Raw genomic sequence first — 23,092 nt, 5'->3', positions numbered from 1 at the left:
CTGTGTTTCCGTTAGGTTTTGCTGACTCACCGTACTCCACTGTTGACTGTTTTTTCAGTGGTTGTGTGAACTACCAGTGGGATAAAGAAGCAATTTATGGTGAAATGGCTATTTCCTCTTGGTCTCAGCACTGTACGTCATTGTTTGACACATTGCAGAGGGCAATCCATAAAATTAAAAACTCATCAAGGTCTCTGGAAGGATTAACCCACATTTCAGTGGTGCTAGCACAGAAGAGAGTCATTGACTTCCTTTACGGTACGCAGCGTTCTTCGTGCAGAGCGGATACTAATTTTAATTTGCTTGGTGTAAATAGTAAAATAGATTTTTTTCCCTTCATTTATTACTACAACTGGTAAAAATACAAGCCGAAAAAAATAATATCAAATGTCAGGATATTTTGGAGACACTAAACTACTACTACTACTACACTAGTGCCATGGTATTTCGTGTGCAGCAGCCTCATTGGCCACATATATAGTTATGCCATGTAGACATCTTTCATAAGAGCAAACGCATACTTTTGTGGTCACAAACCAATAATGCAATATAGAGACCATCATCATTTTATGGATATGCAAATTAGTCTGCTAGTGCACCAGGGGCGGGGCCTGATTTCTCTGATTTTCCTGCAGACAGTTGCATATGCGCAGACTCTTCTCTGTAGTCAGTTCCCAAAGTCTCCCCTTTAGGTTGTATCATGGTTCCCTATAGGGAAGTCTGACATATCAGGCCCTGCCTCTGGTGCACTTGCAGGCTTCTTTACATGCACATAAAAAGATGAATATCTCTGTATTGATTCATAGGTGACAATAAAGGTGTGCTTATGGTCCTAAAAGCTACTACATGGTACTGCTGAACCTGACAGACTCCTTTTAACACCATTACGGTCATAGATATATTCTTCATAAACATGACAATATAAATACATCACATTACTGATTCTAAGTCACTTCCTGTTCTGAAACAATAAGAAACAGATTTTGTCTTGAATTTGGAGTTGATTTTGAGTTGGAATCCACTTCAAAAACAGCTTCAAATTCCTTCAGGTGAACCTCGCCATATACTCCAGAGCTGCACTCACTATTTTGCTGGTGTAATCGCTGAGTACATACATTATATTACTCACCCTGTGCTTATCCTGAGTGACACACTCTATTATACTCCAGAGCTGCACTCAATATTCTGCTGGTCTGCACCAGAAACTGTTGACAAGCTTGTTGGCAGACGTACTCCGTAGAGAGAGAGAGTTAGTTTTCTTTATGCAAACATGAAGTCAGCAGGAGATTATGGAAATGTGAGCTCAACGGCATACTGAATAAGATAAGAACCAAGACAAACGTGTTTTCTAGAGATGGATGAACTGCTTCGGCATGAGCCAGGTTCTACCCAAATATCCCAAATTAACAAAACCGAACAAATTTAACAAAACTGAACAATTAGGGATTCGTCTAGGACAAACTAAAACGTCTGCTATGACATACATTTCAGTAAGGCCGGGTTCACATCTGCGTTCCGGCCTCCGTTCTGCAGGTTTCCGCATCCTTCACGAAACTGGGCAGGAGATGGAAACCTGCAGGCATTTGAATGGGTTTGAAAAGTGTCCGGCCGTGAGCGCCAGTGAGCGTTTTATGCTCTCTGCGGCGAAACTGTTTTTTTTTTTTTACCAGACACAGACTCAGACATGCAGAACTTTGTGCCTGGTTTTAAAAAAAACAGTTTCGCCGTGGAGAGCATAAAACGCTCATCAGCGCTCACGGCCTGACAGGTTTCCATCTTCTGCATACAGAAGATGGAAACCTCAGAACGGAGACCAGACGCTGGTGTGAACCCAGCGTCAGTTATTCACACCCCAGAGTATAATAGGTGGAGCCTGAGGAGGTGAAAATAATAAAGAATAGTTATACTCACCTTCCCACACCTTTTTTTGAGACTTGTCGTGGCATCTGGCACTCTCCTGGTCACGTCAAGCGCCCGGGGTCACTGCCGAGGCCTATGATTGGGTGCATGACGTCACTGAGGAGACCGAGAGAGAGAGCACAAGGAGGCCCACAAGAGGTGAAGGAAGATGAGTATAACAGTTTTTTCTGGGTTTTTTTACACTTCCCCTGGGCCTCAACCTATTATAATCTGGGGTCTGATGAGACCCCAGAGTATAATAATTTCATTTCTGTTTCTATCGGAACATGTTCAACGAGAAACGAATCAAGGACCCGAGCCACCTGAAACCCTAAATGAAACAAATCTTGGGCAGTTCGACCATCTCTAGTGTCTTCTCTAGTTGGGATTTGCCACCTATGCATATATCACAATGCAGACTAAACTTGAAGTTCCCAACAGTCATTATATTTTTGATCTGAGTACTCCCACTTACGGTGCAGACAAAAAAAGACCCCATTATGGTGCCAGGATTTTCTTTTCCTCCACACCTTTCCCTTTGGGTCCATTTATTCTCCCTATTTTGAGGGAAATCCTGAGCAGGTTCTCACCACCCAAGGTCTTCTCCATAGTTCCCCTGTGACATTAGGCTTATCTATCTGGTAACTCCCATTGACCATATGTAAAGCTACTAATCTTCTGCTGCTGGTGCATACAGGACCACAGATCTTTCCCATAGCTACAGCAGATGTGTTTGGATAAATAGAGCCTTTGAACAGTGCCCGTCATTGTGGGCCCAGTCTAGCACAGCTCTGCTTTCTAAGCTGGCATCACGCTCAAGTCAATTTGCGGTAAGAAACACCGGTCAGATATAAAACTCCAGTCTATAAGTCTTTGCCTCATTGTTCGACACTGGCTGTTTTTTTGGGGTTGTGTGAAAAAAAGGGGGAAAGACTTGTGGTGTGTGAGATTCCAGACTGGAAATGCCAGCGATACTGGAATATAAGTCTTCCCTTCTTAGGCAACCACAGTGCAAAACGACCCACACGAGCCTGCTGTTAACCTCAACTGACTTGGAAGGGAGTCAGTCCCCACAATAGCTCAGTCTGGGGCTTGTCTTTGGCAGGCTCTTTCTACTATGGCAGATTATTTGCAGTGTGGACCAGCTACCAGTCAGCTACGACCACCAAAGTAGTCCCACTTATGTTGACAGGATGTATCCACAGGAGAGACATAGAGGTGAGAGACGGGTCTAAATTCAGAGTTACCATAAAGTTGATAAAACATTCCATCTTCCCAAGCGAGAAATATTTGCTAAGGTGGTTATTTAATGCATGGGCCCTGGATATGAGTGAGTATATTGTATTAAGAGCTGTCAGACATGGTCACTGCTCATATTGCAGATTACACAGTATTTCTCCTTAAGTTAAAAAATATACGTAAAAGATCTATTTGGCGAATTCTGTGCGAAAGCTGAAAGACGACCTAAAGAAGGTTATCACAGCTTTACTAACAGTTATACTAATACACAGGAGCTATATAAAAATTGGTAATTTGCCATTCATGAGGCCAGGAAAGCCGGAAAGCCGGAAAGTGACCCCCTCCCCCTCACACAGAATCTGTAATGGTGGTTGTCGCAAGAAAGAGTTGTCAGAAGGGGGAAACACATGGTTTATATTTATGGGTGATTTTATAGGGGGTGAAGCATACCAACTAAATGATTTTCAGGTGATCGTCCTATAATACAGACCTCAACAAAGAGGGTGGCGCCAATACAAAAAGTGAATATTTCTAGGAGGTTTAAAGGGTGTTTCACCATAGATCAGGGAAACATTGTCTTGTGAATAAGGATTCAGATATTAGGAAGTATAGAAATGGACTATGATGATTATACAATGGTTCTTCATATGGTCAGAAACAGAGTCGGGGCAACACAGTGGCTCAGTGGTTAGCACTACAGCCTTGCAGCGCTGGAGTCCTGGGTTCAAATCCTGCCAGGAACATCTGCAAGCAGTTTGTATGTTCTCCCTGTGCTTGCGTGGATTTCCTCCCATACTCCGAAGACATACTGATAGAGAAAAAATGTACATTGTGAGCCCTATAGGGGGGGTTAAAATGAAAAAAAAAAAAGATATCAGAGTCGTGACTGTGCACCCAAGATCTTAAAAGCATTGACTTCTGAAAAAAACACCTTCTGATACCAGAGCCAGCCCAATGATCAGCTCACAGATTTGGGTCTGGCTTTTGGCCACTGCTGGAGAAATGTAGCCTTACACACCAGCCACTCAGATATGGCGTTTTCAGTCCGAGTCTTCTGTAGCGGTGGAGGATACACCACATTTATGGCAAGTTATTATTATACTTATACTTATAAATCAGGTGCAGCCTTTACCTGGTTGGACTGAAACTACACCAACTCATTGTGCAGATTTCTGACATCACGTTTGCTAGTAAACTGGTATAAATCATCATAAACGTGGCATGGCAACCACCACACACCTTGTCAAACACCTTTTCAGGAAAGTGGACTGCGTCAAAATGACAATTGTGAAAAAGTCACAAAATTTATGAGTAGAGTCGTCAGCCCCTTTATGGCATGCATGTCTGACTAAAGTATATGCCCTTTAGGTGAATTTAAAATGTACTATATTTTGGCAGTACAGATTTATTTCGGCATAGGGGGCTTTATGTATGAAGACTGGCATAGAAGAAGATGCCTTCTTTCCTATAATGACCTTCTTTCCTGTAGTGATCAAAGTTCAGCTTTCATCCTCTAAATACTAGTGGAAAAGTGAGACATGAATAGGTTTTGGTAGCTGAAAGTAATAGAGGAAATTTTTTAAATGGATGCATGAGGAAAGTGGAGGAATTGCCCCTCGTAACAAAGGGCAACTGCATCTCTTGTCCTTTGCATCATGTTCTCCCCTTGACTCCTCTGATAGTCACGCAGGTAGCCACTACACAGTCTGGAAATGCTCTGGAAATCTGCAGGACGGGAGGCTGGGAGTTTTGGTTGGTATCTGGAGGACACAGTGATAAATGAAACTGCAAACATCCAAATTTACAGCGAAAACTTTTCGATGAACTAGACATAATAAATATTTGGAAAAGGTTGCTGCAAGCGTAAACTTGGACAGCTGCTAAGATGTTTGTGGAGAAGGAAGCAATGCTATGATTATTACATGTCTCAGCTCTGAACGCTCCATTTACAACTTTTTTACGGTATTTTATATAATGCAAATATAATCATGAAAAAATATTCAATGTGAACCCGGCAAGAAGAAGGCAGGTCTCCCGGATCCTCGCTAAAACCGCAGATTTCTTATAAAAAAAAAAAATGTACAATTTAAAATATATATATATATATATATATATATATATATATATATATATTAACCATAGGAATTGAAGATCCTTCATCTCCTGCTTCACACAGTCAGGGTGGTGTATATTAAGATGAGTGCTATATATTATTATAGAAGTTAATAGTGACAACTGCAGTGAAGTGACAACCAATATGGCTTCCATATTCCCAAATTTCTTTATCATGTTGAGTGAAGTAGAGCATACATGGCCCAGGGCCATATGAGAAAGGGGTGACCAGCTCTTCCATTATCCATGGCCATTGTAGCTCTTGTCTTCCACAGATTCCACTACGGGTGTCGCTATAGGGAATGGCCCATAGATCACATAATATTAAAGCATTATATACATAGTAGGTAGGGGCCTGTTCCAATATTTATTTGGTTTCCAGGAGCTTTAACTTATACTTTTGGGTTTCAAAATGGTAGCAAAAACGGAAAGGAAGAACAGACCCAAGTTGCGTCATCCCCATTCATTTTAGTACAGATGGCTCCCCTGGCACCAGCTCTGAATGACATGGTCAGCTCGTGTCCCATTCAGTAATGTTTTGTGGTAGGAAATCTGTATTTTTCATCCTGTATTTTTTATTGACCCTGCTCTGTAGGGTAAAGGAAATGACTACCACAGATATGTGGTTGTGAACTCATGGCTCTGAGAGTACAGCGAGAAATGTGATTATGGTCGGAATAGCGAGTTAGTTCATGTATGGGTAGATACTGAAGCCAGTAAACCTCCTGTCTGGGTACTCGAGTATAGGAGGTGCAGAAATGCTATAGAAGACACGCCAGGGTGGCTAAGAGGGCTTGTAGGCATTTTGGTTTTTTTACCCATTCTGAGTCTTTGGTGAATGTTATACCTATAGAATTCCTTCAAGATGCATTTACAGTTTCCAACTGTGAATCCGTGATGTGCTGTAGTGTCAGCCAAGGCTGTACACATCATGGTGACTATAAATTATATACAGTTTCTATCATATAATGTCACTGTTTTTCTATTGCAGGCACCAGGGAAGCAGCTTTCGTCTATGCAATATCTTCGGCAGGAGTCGCCTTTGCAGTTACCCGGGCATGTAGTAGTGGCGACCTAGAAAAATGTGGCTGTGATAGGACTGTTCATGGGGTCAGCCCTCAAGGTAAATGCAAATATAGGGTGTTGTTCTGTATGTTTGACCTTGAGGCTGAAACCCCACATTGTGAAAAAGGAGCATTTTTGCACATCAGGAAAAACAGCGGAAACACATTGCAGTTTTTTCTGCAGCACTTTTCACAGAATTTCCACCAAGTCGCCTGCAGAGATTCTGCTTCCATTATACCTAATGGCAAAATCCCAGCATTTCCGTAGGTATAATTGACATGCTGCGATTCACAAAAGCCCAACGTTTTTTTAAATCACAGCATGTCCACTGTGGATATTTTTATGCAATGTGTGGATGGGATTAGCCAGAATCCCATCCACTTTGCAGGTACTGTAAAACGCTGCAGTTTTTGCCGCGGCCCTTACGCGATGTGGGGCCCCAGCCTAAAACTGGATGCTGCGATCATTTCTGACTAATATAATGAGGTCCGTCCCCCGACCTCCGCCCATCGCAGTGTTTTCAAATGTCATACTTAAAAATTTAACCTACTGGTTTTTGGGATTCCGAATTTAAGAGTCTCATGCCCTTTTCTGGATACGGTGCTTGTTTCTTTAATTTCACACCTTGCTGCTCCTGTGAATGTTATTATACAGCTTCCTGACCAAAGGGTCACTTAGTTAATAAATTATAGAAAAATAAATGAGCCAGGTAATTATCATATTAACTGATGTGGTCTTTGCCAAACTAGAGCAATAGTTGTATCTGCAAGGACAATTTTTTTTATACAAACTTGTAAGAGGGGGGTTAGCGCTACCGGGAGGCTGCAGTGTCTAACATGTAAAAAAGTTTTTTCTTAGGTGGCAGAATGACCTTTGGGCCTCCTCAGACATCACATATGTAATCATACATATATACCTAATATATACCTGAGAACTTCAATTTTCTAAATTTTTAACATAAACGCTGCCAACCTGTTCTTCTCAATTAAATGCTGGCAAAATGTACTTGAGACAAAAAAAACTTCTAATCTTGAAATGTTTTTTCTATATCAAAATACAGGGTTCCAGTGGTCTGGCTGCTCGGATAATATTGCTTATGGAGTGGTCTTTTCACAGTCCTTTGTAGATGTAAGGGAAAGAAGTAAAGGAGCATCAACCAGTAGAGCGCTAATGAATCTCCACAATAATGATGCGGGTCGGAAGGTAACTGTTTGCTATCATTGAAGTCATTTACATGGTTGGGTTGGGTTTTTTGTCGTACTTTGGATTTGTCACTGGCATAACAATGGGAGACTCTACGAATGGTTAACCTATTAGTCATCGCAAAAAAATAAAAACAGACAACCACTGTTATCCTCTGACATGTTACATAGATTATCTACCTTTAGTGGTGGTCTGCAAACTTGGAACCCTACCACAATCCTAAAAATCAAAGCTTCAAAACATCTAAAATGCCACTTAACCACTTAAGGCTGGAGCCCCACGTGGCCTAAATGCAACTGTTTGGACGCAATGTTTCTGCAGCAGAAATAACCACAGAGTTTTACAATCCCTGCAAAGTGGATGGGATTCTGGCAAAACCCGTCCACACACTGCAGAAAAATATGTGAAGCAGAAATACTGCGATTTCCAAAACTGTGGCATTTTTTGGAAATCGCAGTAAGTCAATTATACCTACGGAAACACCAATGTTTTCCCTATAGGTATGGTCCACAGAAGAAAACTCTGCAGACTTTCTGTGAAAAGCGCTAGAGGAAAAAAAAAAAAATCAATGCGTTTCCTCTGTGGTTTTTCCTGCAGCACTTTTTGGGGGAGTTCACACGGAGTAATGTGCCACGTGACCTGGCACGTATACGCCATGTGAGATTTTGAGCACCGTATATGCTCCCATTGATTTCAATGGGAGCCTGGATCGTATACGCCGCGTTATTTTGCGGCCGTGATTTTGCGACCGCAAAATCACGCCCGCAAAATAACACTACGTATACGAGACTAACTCCCATTGAAATCAATGGGTGCATATACGGCGGTCAAAGTCTCACACGCCGTATATGTGCCACATCACACGGCACGTTACTCCGTGTGAATGCACCCTTAAAGGGCTTTATTCCCTATCCACTGAGGTATGATTGCTGGGCACCCAATCCATGGGACAATCATCTCAAAGTAATTCACAGCATCACAGATTTTGATTAGAGCTACTGCATGTGTGCTTGACTGCCCCTACATTGAAAGGGAATGTGTCCTCAGAAAATAACCTAATTTTTAAACTATATTTTTAAAGAAGTTTTGATTATTTTAATTTTCCATTTCACTAAAATAAATACTAAATTCTGCAACTGTCACCTTAGCCACTAAGCCTAAAAATAGACTTATATTTGCCAGTTCTGTATGGGTTTAAGCAGTCACCTTATTAACATCACAGGCAGGATTACAATAGAAGATTACACCTCTATACAGTAGATGATAACACTGAACCATTATTGCATCCACTACTGACAATAGACAATTTTACAGCTCATTTAATCCCCCCCTCCAGTCTATAACTGCTTATTGCCATGAGAGTGCTGTAAAGCATATCACTAAATGCTGTTAAAGAGATTGTCCAGGATAGGTTATCATGTGGATAGGTCATCAGAATTCAACTCAGTCTTGGACAACCCCTTAACAAAGCAGCATTTTTACATCCATTTTTATATTATATGTTCTCATATTTGCCTTTTGATGGTCAGTTGAAATTTTCCCATTTTTTCTTGTAGGCCATCCTCAATAACATGCGAGTAGAATGCAAGTGTCATGGTGTCTCTGGATCATGTGAAGTGAAGACTTGTTGGAAAGCCATGCCTCCATTTCGCAAAGTTGGGAATGTTTTGAAGGAAAAATTTGATGGAGCTACCGAAGTGGAGCAGAAAAAAATTGGAACACACAAAGTTTTGGTCCCCAAAAATTCTCAGTTTAAACCACATACAGACGAGGATCTGGTATATTTAGATTCCAGTCCTGATTTCTGTGACCACGACTTAAAGAATGGAGTTTTGGGAACTACTGGTCGGCAATGTAACAAAACTTCCAAGGCTATCGATGGTTGTGAGCTTATGTGCTGTGGTCGAGGGTTTCACACGGAAGAAGTAGAAATTACGGAGAGGTGCAGTTGTAAATTCCATTGGTGCTGCTTTGTCAAATGTAAACAGTGCCATAAAGTTGTAGAGATGCACACGTGTCGGTGATCAGACTAAATCCAATAGCCTATTTTACCACAATGGACATTTCTTATCTCTACACACCACCAATGTCATTCCTTCCACCATGACAGGTGAAGCTCCAAAAACTGCAAAAAAAAAAAAATGATAAGAAGGGACAATGGATTTTTTTTAAAGAATATTTAATGTCCCCAAATATCATTGATGTATATTTGTATCCTTGTTCTTATTTATTGCCGACAAACATTGAGGTTCTACGTCAGTGCTTCACATCTACATGTGGTGAAAATGACTTTGCGTTGCTGCTTCTAGAGGGATGGAGACCGAGACGTCGCTTACGAAAAAATCTGCTGAAGGAACGGAACTCCGATGAAATTTATTAAAAAAATTTTTAAAAAAATTTGAAAGATTGAGAGAAACTTATATAGGATGACCACTATCCACCTTGTTATTCCAGTGACATTGAACTAACTTCCACCAAATGACCAAAATAACAAATGAAAAACTTTCATTATATTTTTGAAATGGAAACAAAAATGTTAGCATAGGTATTTTATATCTATATCAATGTATATAAATATATATTCATGTTTTGTATTACAAATATTTCTGTAAAAGAAAGAATATTAAGCCCAGTATGAGGTCATTACACAGGTTTTTCACATATTTTCTCATTCCTTGAGGACAGACGATAGATTTTTACATAGAATTTTTATTTCCCCCGTTTCTCTGATTTTCCTGCTGAACTTTGCTGCAAGAAACATGGTGGCAAAGCTGCTACCTTGGAACTAACTTAAAGAACAACCCTAGTCATAAGTGACCTAGCTGTTCACACCCCAAGTATTGTCCATAGGGGGCATTATTCTAGTCCTTAGTGCCGATGTAGATAAGGTATTTAACTCAAATGGACTTGAAAAGTAGCAACCACTTTTTGAACCAGAAATTTGCTTCGAGCACTTGTCACTTCAATTACCTTCACTCATCTTGGCAGCTCATGCAAGTATATTACTCATCAGGGGGCGCCAGTGAACACAGAAGAGATTTATGGGCCATCGAAAAGAGGTGAAAGTTTGAATTTTAAAAATATGTTTAGCAAAATCTGTTAAATGACTTTACAATTTCATGTAGAATTTTACTGCACTATTTATATGAATATCAATTATGACTGGAGTTGCTCTTTAAAATTCTGGAACAAAATAGAAAATGTTTTAGAAATTATTTCAGGTTTTTATTTTTAAATTTTTCCAATTTTTTTATATTTAATTTTTATATAGCAACTCCCCAGGGTCCAAAAAAATAATGAAAAATAGTGACATAATTCAATGTTGGTTGGGTAGTATTGGTATGTTACCAGATAGAACGCAGATTAATGCACATACTTCACATCAACTGAATACCAATTTTTAGGCCAATTTCAATCACCATGTGCCATCCGAACAGAAAAATCTAGCAGGAGAACATGGGTCCCAAGAACCCCCCTTTATGAATAAAGTAGTAGTCGCGCATGCGCATTGCTGCTCCTCCATTCATTTCTGCGTGAGTCAGGAAGAGAGGCCGCATATAGTGCTTGTATATTTCCAGACGTGAATGGAGAGGCATGTATTTTATAGATTTGACGGACTATATCACCATGGCCTGGTTGGAAAGATGTCTAAAAATGACACATACCCATATACATATTCTTCAAAACCAATCACTTTATTCCTTATTCTTCTTGACTTGTTTAGAAGCCACAGATCCCCAACTATAAAACATAGCTTATAATGCAGAGCACTTAAAGGCACGTACAATAACATCTCTGGTAGACATTTTAGTCACACACTCATATAGACACATGCAGAACTTCTGAGCCCCAATGTGTTATTTCTAATACTGGTGTCACTATGTAGAGAGAAGTCCTCGGCCCACCTCATGGTCACTGTTACTGCTGCACTACCTATAGCTAAGTCCCTGATGACAACTCACCACCATACATCCATGCTTTGCATTTTGTGATGTCACCAATACTATGGATCCTTTCATTGCAGGAAGGAAGAAAAAAATGATATCTTCTTGCAGTTGCCCCCAAATTTCTTGTAGTTTTGTAACCAATATGGTTGTCTGATTCAGAAAAATAATTTCCATTTCTGTCACTTTCTTCTTCCATTGGGTAGAATATTTAGGTGTCAGGGTTGAGCAATTGGGATCAGGAAAGATCAGCGATCGAGCAAATTTCACGATTGAGATTGGCTGGAAAATGATCGAAAATCAGATTTTAAAAACGATCCTGAAATCTCAAGATCAGCTCAACCCTATTCATTTACACATCATTAATAGGGTTGAGGGATCGGGAAAGATCAGATCCCAATCAGCGATCGAGCAAATTTCATGATCGGGATCGGCTGGAAAATGACCGAAAATTGGATTTTAAAAACGATCCTGAAATCTCAAGATTGGCTCAACCCTAGTGACATATCTATTTTCATAGGGTTTTGCATTTGGGATATTCATCTATTAGTCGGAGAAGAGACTGACTACACAGAATCTTCCCTTCTCTGGAGGACTCGGCAGGAGGATGTCCATGAAAAACAAAACAATTGTAAGGATAGGAAATGCTCTAAAACAAAAAAAAAAAGGAGTGTTTAAATCTCTTCTGATCCTTACCATTCCAGTGCCAGTGCTTTGGTCCTCTATGCCATTTTCTGTTTACATTGCATAGCATTGATGACTATTCACATGGTTGCTGTAGAAAGTCTCTAGGCTCAGTATTAGTCGCTGACATCATCGCTGCAAAGAGAGCGAGACTGGCTACAGCAGCAACATGGATGTCATTGATGTCATTGCTTGAGCACTGGAAACAGCTACTGGCAGAGAGGACCGGATCTCCGCCACTGGAATGGCAGACGGAAGGAAATCTGGTAACACTCTTGTGTATGTTATTTTTATGCATAGAGGACTTTTTCTTCCATTTGAAAAGTAAACAAAGATGATGGAATAAAGCGTCCGTCATGTTTCTTATATTGGAGTGAATGCAAATGGCGGGAGCTCCATCTGCATCAGTCATTCCAGCGCCACTTTAGTCCTATGGTGGATGAGTGCAGTGGACTGTAATGGATATGTGCACTAAGCCATAGCCAGGGACCACATGGTGCAAGATCAAATTGCAAATGACGGTAGCTGTGTAGTGGATGGGATTTAAGCAAACCCCATCTAAACACTGCAGATAAAAGCTGCGGTGCTGTGTTTTGCTCTGTGAGTTTATAACCCGCAGCCTGTTATTTATCGTTGCGGATTCCATGACTGTTTTCAGTCTCTGCAATGCGAAGGTTAAAGGTCTACCTGAAGGGGCTAAATCTGCGGTGAAAACCAGCCATCTTAAGCTGTAGGCGTATACACTGTGGGATATCCCATTGCAGATATCCCATAGTGGACCGCCCTGAACCTAAAACAAAACCAGACTTCGCTGAACATAGCAACCAATCGCAGTGCAACTTTTTGTGAAATATTTTCTATTAGACAGTTTTTGAAAAATATAAGCCATTATAATTCTGAATTTAGCTTTAAATACATAGAGGTAAATTTACTATTCTATCTATGTCATTTTGGCGTCAATGTGCGTAAATGTGATGCATCTTCAGACCATGGCCCTTATGTGCACCAAAGATGTACCATTTTTTACTTTCTGTACCCACTTTTGGCTGGGAACAGACCCCTTGGCCCATTAAATTTACAATATTTATGCCAGAAAAGTGCACGAGTTATAAGTGAAACCTTCACCAGTTCCTGACTCCTAACTTCTGCCATATGGGACCTTTTGTGGTGCACCAGAATTATTAAGAGGCTGAAGCTTGTTAATAAATCTGGTACATCTTGCGCCAATGGATTAAAACTGGCATAGGAAATTATATTTGACACATGGCATGTATTCCACCATTTTTTCATAATTTCTATGTCCATTGTTTTCACTGTCATGTCTCTGCAGGTGAAATTAAGCAGTACAAAGTGAAATACATGGACACACCGGGTCCTCCAGAGAAAGATATGGTCTTTGTAGCCACTCTGTACTCCAGCTCATATACAATGGTCTTGAACAGGGCATCCCCCTTTAAAAAAATTCTGAATTTCCAAATAGATTATTGCAAAGGAACTTCTCTAAACCAGACAACCCATCCAATATAGAACAATATCAATGAAGTCAAAAGTAGCAGATTCCCAGTAGAGATATTTCAGACATATCTCAAATAACCAGACAAAATGACTTCAAATGGAGATAGAACAAGCTGCAGAAAAAAATGGTTAAAAATACAATTGTGGAATGTAAAGATGATTCTATTAATCTTGTGATTGCATCGGTAACCTGAGATAACTGGAATTCTAGTAAAGCTGACTATGTATGGGTTGATGTCTCATGGTTGTTGGTCCTCACATCCACCGCTGGTGGATCTTTTCCTGTCCAAGTACTTAGTGGTCACATATCAAATATGTACTTGTATGAAATCACGTGATCAGATGGTTTTTATGTCATCCTCATAGCTAAATATCACCCTCTTGTCTGTGTAGATTGGTTCCAAACCTGGTTCGAACGCCAACAGATGTGGCATCTGTCATCCAACTTGGATTAAATGACTGTTGCCCCATGTCACAACCACCAGTGTGGATGAGATTATTACATGTATCTTGTTGGAAGGGCTTTATTGTACTGTTACTGTAATAATGTACAACCCCTCCAGTATATATTTCTGATTTATGGTATTTTTTTTTACATCCGGAATAACACAGCCAGAAATGATGGACCTTGGACTATTTACTGACATACACCACTATCCAATATGAGGATTAAGTAAGCTTTGCTTCTGGAGTACAAGTAACCTGATACACGAGTATCTCCGACATGTTTAGGAATCACTGGGTTACATTTGATTTATGCTTCACAATTTGTTCTGCTTTTATTCTCTCTGCATAAAACTTACAACATTTATACAGTCGTCTTATTAGAAAAAAAAAAGCCCAATTTTTCATTAACAGAAAATGGTTTATTTTTATACTATGTATTCTTGGATTTTAGTGCAGGTTTATTTGACTACAGAGATTAAAAATTCTGTTGAATGTTCAAATACATAAATTGTAAGTCTCTAAGTGATTCGAGGGATGAGCTCCATGTGCATTATAGTTTGGTGTATATGTTTTATGGGGGAGGGGAGGGGCTGGAAATAAAGACGGGACAATTATCGGTGTTTCGGGATGTCGGCATGAATGATTTGTTGAGTTAGAATTATGTCAGTAAATGTAACTACAGTCAGTAATAATTACTTTTTGAGCCTGTGGTTTAGGAGGGGGCAATTCCTCTTATGTAGGTCCACCAATGTTTGTGGTAGTGATAGAATGGAGTGGGTAAAATCAGGTGCTGCCTGGTATGCCGTGGATCCAGTAGGTGGCGCTGTTTCGAATGACTGTTAGCATGCGGCACCACCAGTGGTATACACGTCAAAACAAGGATTGCATACACAGAGATTCAGAACACCAAAGAAAGAATCCTGTGTTAGGCACTGCCCCTGCAGAGCCTGCACCATCTGTATTACATGCGGCACCACCAGTGGTATACACGTAAAATAAGGGTTGCATACGCAGAGATTCAGAACACCAAAGAAAGAATCCTTGTGTTAGGCACTGCCCCTGCAGAACCTGCACCATCTGTATTACATGCGGCACCACCAGTGGTATACACATAAAACAAGGGTTGCATACACAGAGATTCAGAACACTAAAGAAAGAACCCTTATGTTAGGTGCTGCCCCCCGCAGAACCTGCACCATCTGTATTACATGCCCACTAGATTTTTTTCAAATAGTTTTTAGTTGGAACTGTAGTAAAGGGTGGACAACCCAGATTGCAAAATTGGACATTGACTTTTGCGGCCAAGGTCACTGAAATTATCTATGGTCACAACCAAGGTAACAATTTGTATATATTTTTCCAGCAGAAGATACTTACAGTTGGAAATTTTTGGTAGGGGAGCAATATATAGGCCCCTATGTCACTGGCCAACACATAAGGCTAGGTTCACATCAGCGCTCCTTGCCTGTTCAGGCATTCCATCTCCCATTCTGTTTTGGGTGGGGCGGAAACGTGGCAAACTCCATTATAGTCTATAATAAGTTTCCGTGGGTAACCACTTTTTAAGCAGATTGGGTTTCCGTTTTCAGGGTCCCCAAGTGGGACCTGGATATCTCACCTGATTATACATGCACACCCCGAACCTCCTGACAGACAGCTCTGGCAGCAGTGTACCTCCTCAAGAACAAATGACTTGGGGTTGTCTCCCCCGATATCTGCCGTAAGGGAAGAGTCAGCAAAGCACCATTTAGTTCCTCTGAAATCGATGCTTTTGGCCAATAATCATCTAATTTGTATGGCGAGCTAAAGATGGACGAAAGATCTTTCATCCGTAAACAATCTTTCATTGACTTCCAGATCCATTCATTTCCTAAAACACAGAGTAGACTAGGACCTGTTCTATAATCCTCCATGTTATCGGAACAGAATGGATCCAGAAAAACTTGGCCCCCATCTTAGGGAAACGGTCATGGGCATGGACCATAAAGCATGAAATGTATTACCGGAGCTGCGTACATGAAATTTTCAGCTGATCCCTGCATTTTTAGAGAAGCACCCCACCAATTTTCTGGTTTTAAATATGTCTTTGAATTATGCAATGCATTTCTAAAAAGCACCAAGCTGTTTATTCTGTGAAGATTTGCACATTGTGGGGATTCATTAAATTCAATATGCTACTTACATGGTGTAATATAGTTGCTAGTCTGTGATTAGCAGATGTATAATGCCACTTGTAACGAAAATTGGCACCTGACACATTTTTGTGCTGGCCTCACCACTTTTCCAAAAGTGGGTGGGAATGGGGAATAGGCTGGGGGTACAACCAACAACATATTCATCAACATTTACACCACAATAGTGGTGTAAATGTTGGCAAAATCAATGCTATGCCCTAGGTGCAGCAGCAATGGAAGACAGACTACTTCAACTTGAGACAAAGTCTATGTTGGCACAGGACACATTAAAATGTGCCAGTTCTAATGAATCCCCAAAGCGTCTTTCGATGACTTTCAATATGGTCTTATGGGAGTCGGACTGAGGCAACTGACATGAGAGAGAGGAGGTCAGGAACGGCACTTTGGAGGGGAACCCGTATCAAGAGAATAAAGCTCTTTGCATGTTTTTGCTCTTCAAGCACACATTTAGAGATAGGGGTTGAGTACTAAAGAAATTTGGGACAGTGCTTTTTCAATTCTGCAGTAAGCTCCATTACCTACTGGGCTTCTGTATCTCCACGGGTTGTATATATAGTATGACCACCCCATGTCATTACATTTCCAACTCTCTATGATAAAGTAACTAGTAGAGATGGGCGGACGTTTCAGGATTAGTTTCTTTACGGTTCGGGTGGCTTGGGTCCAATATCTGTTTTGGGGCAAACTACTTAAAAGGGGTTAAAACATAATGTAGAACACTCTTATAAACCTATCTATCCAAATTTCTAGTTCTCTAATGCAAATAAAGCTAAACTGATGTCAAATTAAGAAGTGACATTATTATACTCTGGGGGTTCTACAGGCCTCAGAGTATAATAGGTGATGTGTGAAAAAAAAATTTAAAAAATTGTACAGTGTCCATATTAGGACATCCTCAGATATCAGAGTCAAACATCAGATTAATGCTAGTTTACAGCTCTGATACCTGACTTCTGACATCTGATTTGTCTGACACCTGACTCTGATACCTGACTCTGACACCTGACTCTGATACCTGACTCTGATACCTGACTCTGATACCTGACTCTGACACCTGACTCTGACACCTGACTCTGATACCTGACCCTGACACCTGACCCTGACACCTGACTCTGACACCTGACTCTGACACCTGACTCTGATACCTGACACCTGACCCCTGACACCTGACTCTGATACCTGACTCTGACACCTGACTCTGACACCTGACACCTGACTCTGACACCTGACTCTGACACCTGACTCTGACAACTGACACCTGACTCTGATACCTGACTCTGACACCTGACTCTGACAACTGACACCTGACTCTGATACCTGACTCTGACACCTGACTCTGATAACTGACATCTGACTTTGATACCTGACTCTGACACCTGACTCTGATACCTGACTCTGACACCTGACAACTGACTCTGATACCTGACTCTGACACCTGACTTCTGACTCCGTCAGAGATCAGACTCAGACATCACATACAAGCCAGCACATACACTATGCCTCCCAATGATTGGCCAGGATTACAGAGCCCCCTGCTGACACTCAGGAGTAGAAGATACAGTGTATATAGGAGCTGCAGGCTGAGAATCTCAGATGAGACCTGATACCTGACTTGTGACTCCTTCATATATCAGACTCAGACATCACATACAAGCCAGCACATACACTATACCTGCTAATGATTGGCCAGGATTACAGAGCCCCTGCAGGAGTAGAAGATACAGTGTATATAGCAGCTGCAGGCTGAGAAACTCAGATGAGACCTGATACCTGACTACTGACTCCATCAAAGATCAGAATCAGACATCACATACAAGCCAGCACATACAATGGTGGAAACTTATCAAGTGAAATGCTCCAGAATTCTAGTATCATTTTCACCAAATACACCCTGTAACATGTTGGGCACCACATTTATCAAGTGTTTTAAATACTTTTAAAACTTGTGAAAAAATGGGCGTAGACTCACAGTAAAGGGGCGGGACCTACAACATTGTGCTACAAAAATTCACCAATAAGCTCCAAAGAACCTCAACTAATCTTCCATAGGAAACCCTGCTGCAAAAAATCATCAGAGAGAAAAGTCCTGCACAAAGTAGAGGAGGAGTAGAGCTGATTGGATGAGACTCTTGCAGTAATTGTCATTGACAGCATCTCCACCAATCAGAGCTTCTGAGGGAGGAACGTTCCAGACTTCAGCAGCTTTATGAAGTTACCTCCCTCAGAAGCTCTGATTGGTGGAGATGCTGTCAATGACAATTACTGCAAGAGTCTCATCCAATCAGCTCTACTGTGATGTGATGTCTGAGTCTGATCTCTGAAAGAGTCACAAGTCAGGTATCAGGTCTCATCTGAGTTTCTCAGCCTGCAGCTGCTATATACACTGTATCTTCTACTCCTGCAGGGGGCTCTGTAATCCTGGCCAATCATTAGCAGGTATAGTGTATGTGCTGGCTTGTATGTGATGTCTGAGTCTGATCTATGAAGGAGTCACAAGTCAGGTATCAGGTCTCATCTGAGATTCTCAGCCTGCAGCTCCTATATACACTGTATCTTCTACTCCTGAGTGTCAGCAGGGGGCTCTGTAATCCTGGCCAATCATTGGGAGGCATAGTGTATGTGCTGGCTTGTATGTGATGCCTGAGTCTGATCTCTGACGGAGTCAGAAGTCAAGTGTCAGAGTCAGGTATCAGAGTCAGGTGTCAGTTGTCAGAGTCAGGTATCAAAGTCAGGTGTCAGAGTCAGGTGTCAGAGTCAGGTATCAGAGTCAGGTGTCAGTTGTCGGAGTCATGTATCAGAGTCAGTTGTCAGAGTCAGGTGTCAGAGTCAGGTATCAGAGTCAGGTGTCAGAGTCAGGTGTCAAAGTCAGGTATCAGAGTCAGGTGTCAGAGTCAGGTATCAGGGTCAGGTGTCAGAGTCAGGTATCAGGGTCAGGTATCAGGGTCAGGTGTCAGAGTCAGGTATCAGGGTCAGGTATCAGGGTCAGGTGTCAGAGTCAGGTATCAGGGTTAGGTGTCAGAGTCAGGTATCAGAGTCAGGTATTAGATGTCACTAGTCAGAGTCAGGTGTCAGAGTCAGGTGACAGACAAATCAGAAGTCAGGTATCAGAGCTGTAAACTAGCATTAATCTGATGTTTGACTCTGATATCTGAGGATGTCCTAATATGGACACTGTAAAATTGTGCCTCTTCGCGGCATCTGGCGTTCCCTCTCCACATCCTCAATGACATCATATGCCTGCTGAAGCCCATTCAAAGACATCATGGTGCTCCATGTGCCCAGAGTATAATGTGCAGCCCTTTTAGTCCACCTGAGTCCAATTTCAATTTGTTCAATTTCGTAAAAAAACAACAATTTGAAATATTTGGGTCAAACCAGGCTCAGTATGAGTCGGTTCGCCCATCTCTAGTAACTAGTACTGTACTATACGCTGTCTTAGTCTACAGAGTAAAAAAACTGGTAATATCTGACTGTTCTGTGTGCTCTGGAGTTAAAAATGTATTATTTTGGATTTTTTAACACATACGTCATTAAACATTTATTAAAAAAAAAACCTCTTTTGAATTAGAAATTTTGAATTGAAATTTTGAAAGGAACCATTGCCATTGTCTTGTGTCCAGTTATGGAAGGCAGAGTTATGCTAGTTTTCTGAAAAACGGAAACCCAATCCACTTAAGGAGGACTTGCAGGACTTTTCTCTCTGCATTTTTCACGCGGAATGGGGGATGGAGTCCCCCGACGAAGACCAAGCGCTGGTGTGAGTCCAACCTTACAACTTATAAAAAGAATATTTGATTCTCAATACAAGAAAAAATGGTGTCTGTTTGTGAATATTTGCAGTTACTGCTTTCCTATGTTAAACCAACTTATCTAGAAGTTCTAGTGCCAATGTATAAGGAGATAAATGGAGCTGAGTCATCGGACTCGTCATTCTGAAATATTTTCCGGATGAAATGCAAAACATCATTATTACATGCCACATGAAAATTTCATGATAAATGTGAGCGTCTTGCCTGTGGTGGTGGATTCCACAGCAGTGGGCTATAGTTTTCCATTTAATTACTGTAAGTATCATTATTTACTGACATGTAGTTATTTGGTCCTGCTTTCAATGAGTTGATTCATCTCCACGGTTTTCTTGATGCACCAGGCAAATTAACTAAAGATCCAGAGATGATCACAGGGTGTCCTGTTACTAAGACCCCTGACAGATAGGTATAATCCATGAGGAAACTCAATTTCTGTGCAGCACCTCCACAGGGAAAATTTAGATGCCATTAAAATATGGTTTAGAAACCAAATGGTCACCATGATAGGTCACTCTACCACTAAATGCATTCTATCCCATAGACTGTCCATTGTGACTCTGGAAAATAACTTATTTGGCTGAACTTGACATTGGTCAAATACTATATTTTAAAAGGTTCCCTCCTGAAGGACATATGGACATCATAGACGGAGGTCTTCCACTCGGGATACCAAAAAATGAACCAGAATGTAAAGTTGATCAACAGCCATTCTGGTGGACTGGAGCCATCCTTTTATTACAAGGATGGCCATAGATCTGAATGACTACTATGCAACTTTAATGGTTTGCGCCCGTTGTTGTGCTCTCTCTCCAGTCAATGACTAGCCTCAAGTTCACACCATGCAGTTTTTGTCACCACCTGCAGCTGTCTAGCACCTAGTCTAGCCCATAAGGCATAATGGGTTCACCTATGAGCGCTCCTGAGCCAATCTCTGATGGCTTCCACCTATATTAGTCTGCTCAGCCCTCTGAACCATGCCCAAGCAATATTAAATCTGATGCTTATGATTGTCAGAGGGTTATGTACTATACTTCATATGGATCATCGTTTATTGACCTCTACTTGTTTATTAGTTCCCACACAGTGAAACACTACAGAAAGAAACAAAGTGAAAATACATGCATGCTACTGACCCTTGACCTGTTCCCATTTATACCCATTTATTTCTGCCCAATCTCTGTGTTGAACACTAATTCCAAAATGTTTACAAAAATCCTAGCAAGGTTTACAGAGTCTCTTAATGACTATACAATCACTTTACCATTCTCCACAAGCTAGAGTAAAATTTCTGGGATATTTCTCACCATATTTTAATATCCAAAGAGTAACAAGACAGGAATGTCCCCAACCCCCTCTTCCCTCCCTCCCCTATTATTCGCTATTGCCAAACAGCCTGGGGACAAAACATAAGCTTACACCATGACATTTCAAGTTACCAATTGGACAAGTCTGAGTTCAAACTCAAATTATACGCTGGAGACATACTTTTATTTATCACTCAACCAATGAGCTCTTATGAATATTTTCACCTTCTTTGGTTCATACTCAAGACTTATTGTAAATTCACAAAAATCTGTGTCCATCCACCGCAAAACACCATAGATTTAGTTAAACATAACTTTGGATTTCACTGTACCACATCCCATATGAGCTACCTTGGCATCAAACTACCCAATAACCCTATTAACCTGTACCTTTGCACCTACCCCCCAAATTTCCTACCATTAAGAAACTCCTAAAAGAATGGCCTAAATATCATATCTCTTTGTTAGGGCGTCTTACAGCTCTCAAAATGACGATCCTACCCAAATTGGGTACGTCCCATCAAACTCCCCCTACATATTCTTTCCTATATATAAAACATGCTCCTCAAATTCATTTGGGCTAACAGGCACATAAGATTGAGTAAAGCTACCTTACACCATGGCGGACTGAGCCTACCTCACCTTAAACTATACTACTATGTCTTCCAAGTCTCAGAAATCATGTCCTCCCATTGTAATCTTAAACAGTCAAATGGCTACTTTTTGAAACTATCACCTCATCTCTTAACACTCATACAGGATATGGTCCCCTAACCTCAGGAGAAACCACCCAATGGTCGCGAACAAAATCACTAACCATTCTTTCACAATATGGGGAAACATTGTAAGCAAAATTAAATGAATTATGTCCCCATCCCAACGGCAAAAGCGCTTACAAAATTACGCCTTTCCCCGGGCCTTTAGTTCTCTGATTTACACTAGTGGAGCATGGCTAAGTTGACTTTTGAGGTCAACTGTAAAGATGGACGACTTATGAAGTTCGCTACCCTACAGCAGACTTATTAAATTCCTTTTCAAGAACACTTCCACTACCTCCAAATTAGGGGGATATCGTCACTCATTGGGGAGAGACCACCATTTAGGTGTGTGGAGACTTATTAAGCCTTTAGCACTCCACTGTGCAAGGGACCATGGGAAGAATATGCAAATCTGTCTTCCATGATGTAATTAGGAAGTCAGGTGCCTCAGTGTTGCAAACGAATAGAGGGCGCTCACTGGAATGTGCAAGCCTGTCTTCCCTGATGTAATTAGGAAGACAGAATCTCAGTGATATAGCCCAATAAAGGCTCCCTTTAACATCATGCTCGACCTTCCAAGAGGCCTTTGTTTTGCGATGATGCTGGGATTATTACCAGGTATAGTCTCTCAACCGAGGACGGCCGTTTCAATGTTATTGCATCTCGTCAGCCCGTTGTAGAGAAGACTAACCTGGTAGAGGTGAGAGGCTTAGACAGGGTTAGGGGGATATCGTCACTCCTTGGGGAGAGACCACCATTTAGGTGTGTGGAAACTTATTAAGCCTTTAGCACTCCAATGTGCAAGGGACCATGGGAAGAATATGCAAATCTGTCTTCCATGATGTAATTAGGAAGTCAGGTGCCTCAGTGTTGCAAACCAATAGAGGGTGCTCACTGGAGCATGCTCGACCTTCCAAG

At 41.1% G+C, this 23,092-nt stretch overlaps 1 protein-coding gene across 1 annotated transcript in view; it reads left to right on the top strand.

Annotated features, from left to right (window-relative positions):
* WNT4 (Wnt family member 4) overlaps nt 1-9,647 on the top strand; it is a 42,771-nt gene extending 33,124 nt beyond the window's left edge. The window contains exons 3-5 of the mRNA XM_075279899.1: nt 6,242-6,373; nt 7,376-7,518; nt 9,075-9,647. Of these exons, the coding sequence (XP_075136000.1) occupies nt 6,242-6,373; nt 7,376-7,518; nt 9,075-9,542 (743 nt within the window). The 3' untranslated portion in view covers nt 9,543-9,647. The remainder of the gene's footprint in view (nt 1-6,241; nt 6,374-7,375; nt 7,519-9,074) is intronic.
* Nucleotides 9,648-23,092: the final 13,445 nt, after the last annotated feature.

Source organism: Leptodactylus fuscus, chromosome 6 (genome assembly GCF_031893055.1).
Source record: "Leptodactylus fuscus isolate aLepFus1 chromosome 6, aLepFus1.hap2, whole genome shotgun sequence".
Classification (NCBI taxonomy): domain Eukaryota; kingdom Metazoa; phylum Chordata; class Amphibia; order Anura; family Leptodactylidae; genus Leptodactylus; species Leptodactylus fuscus.
This window is presented reverse-complemented; position numbering and strand designations above follow the sequence as displayed.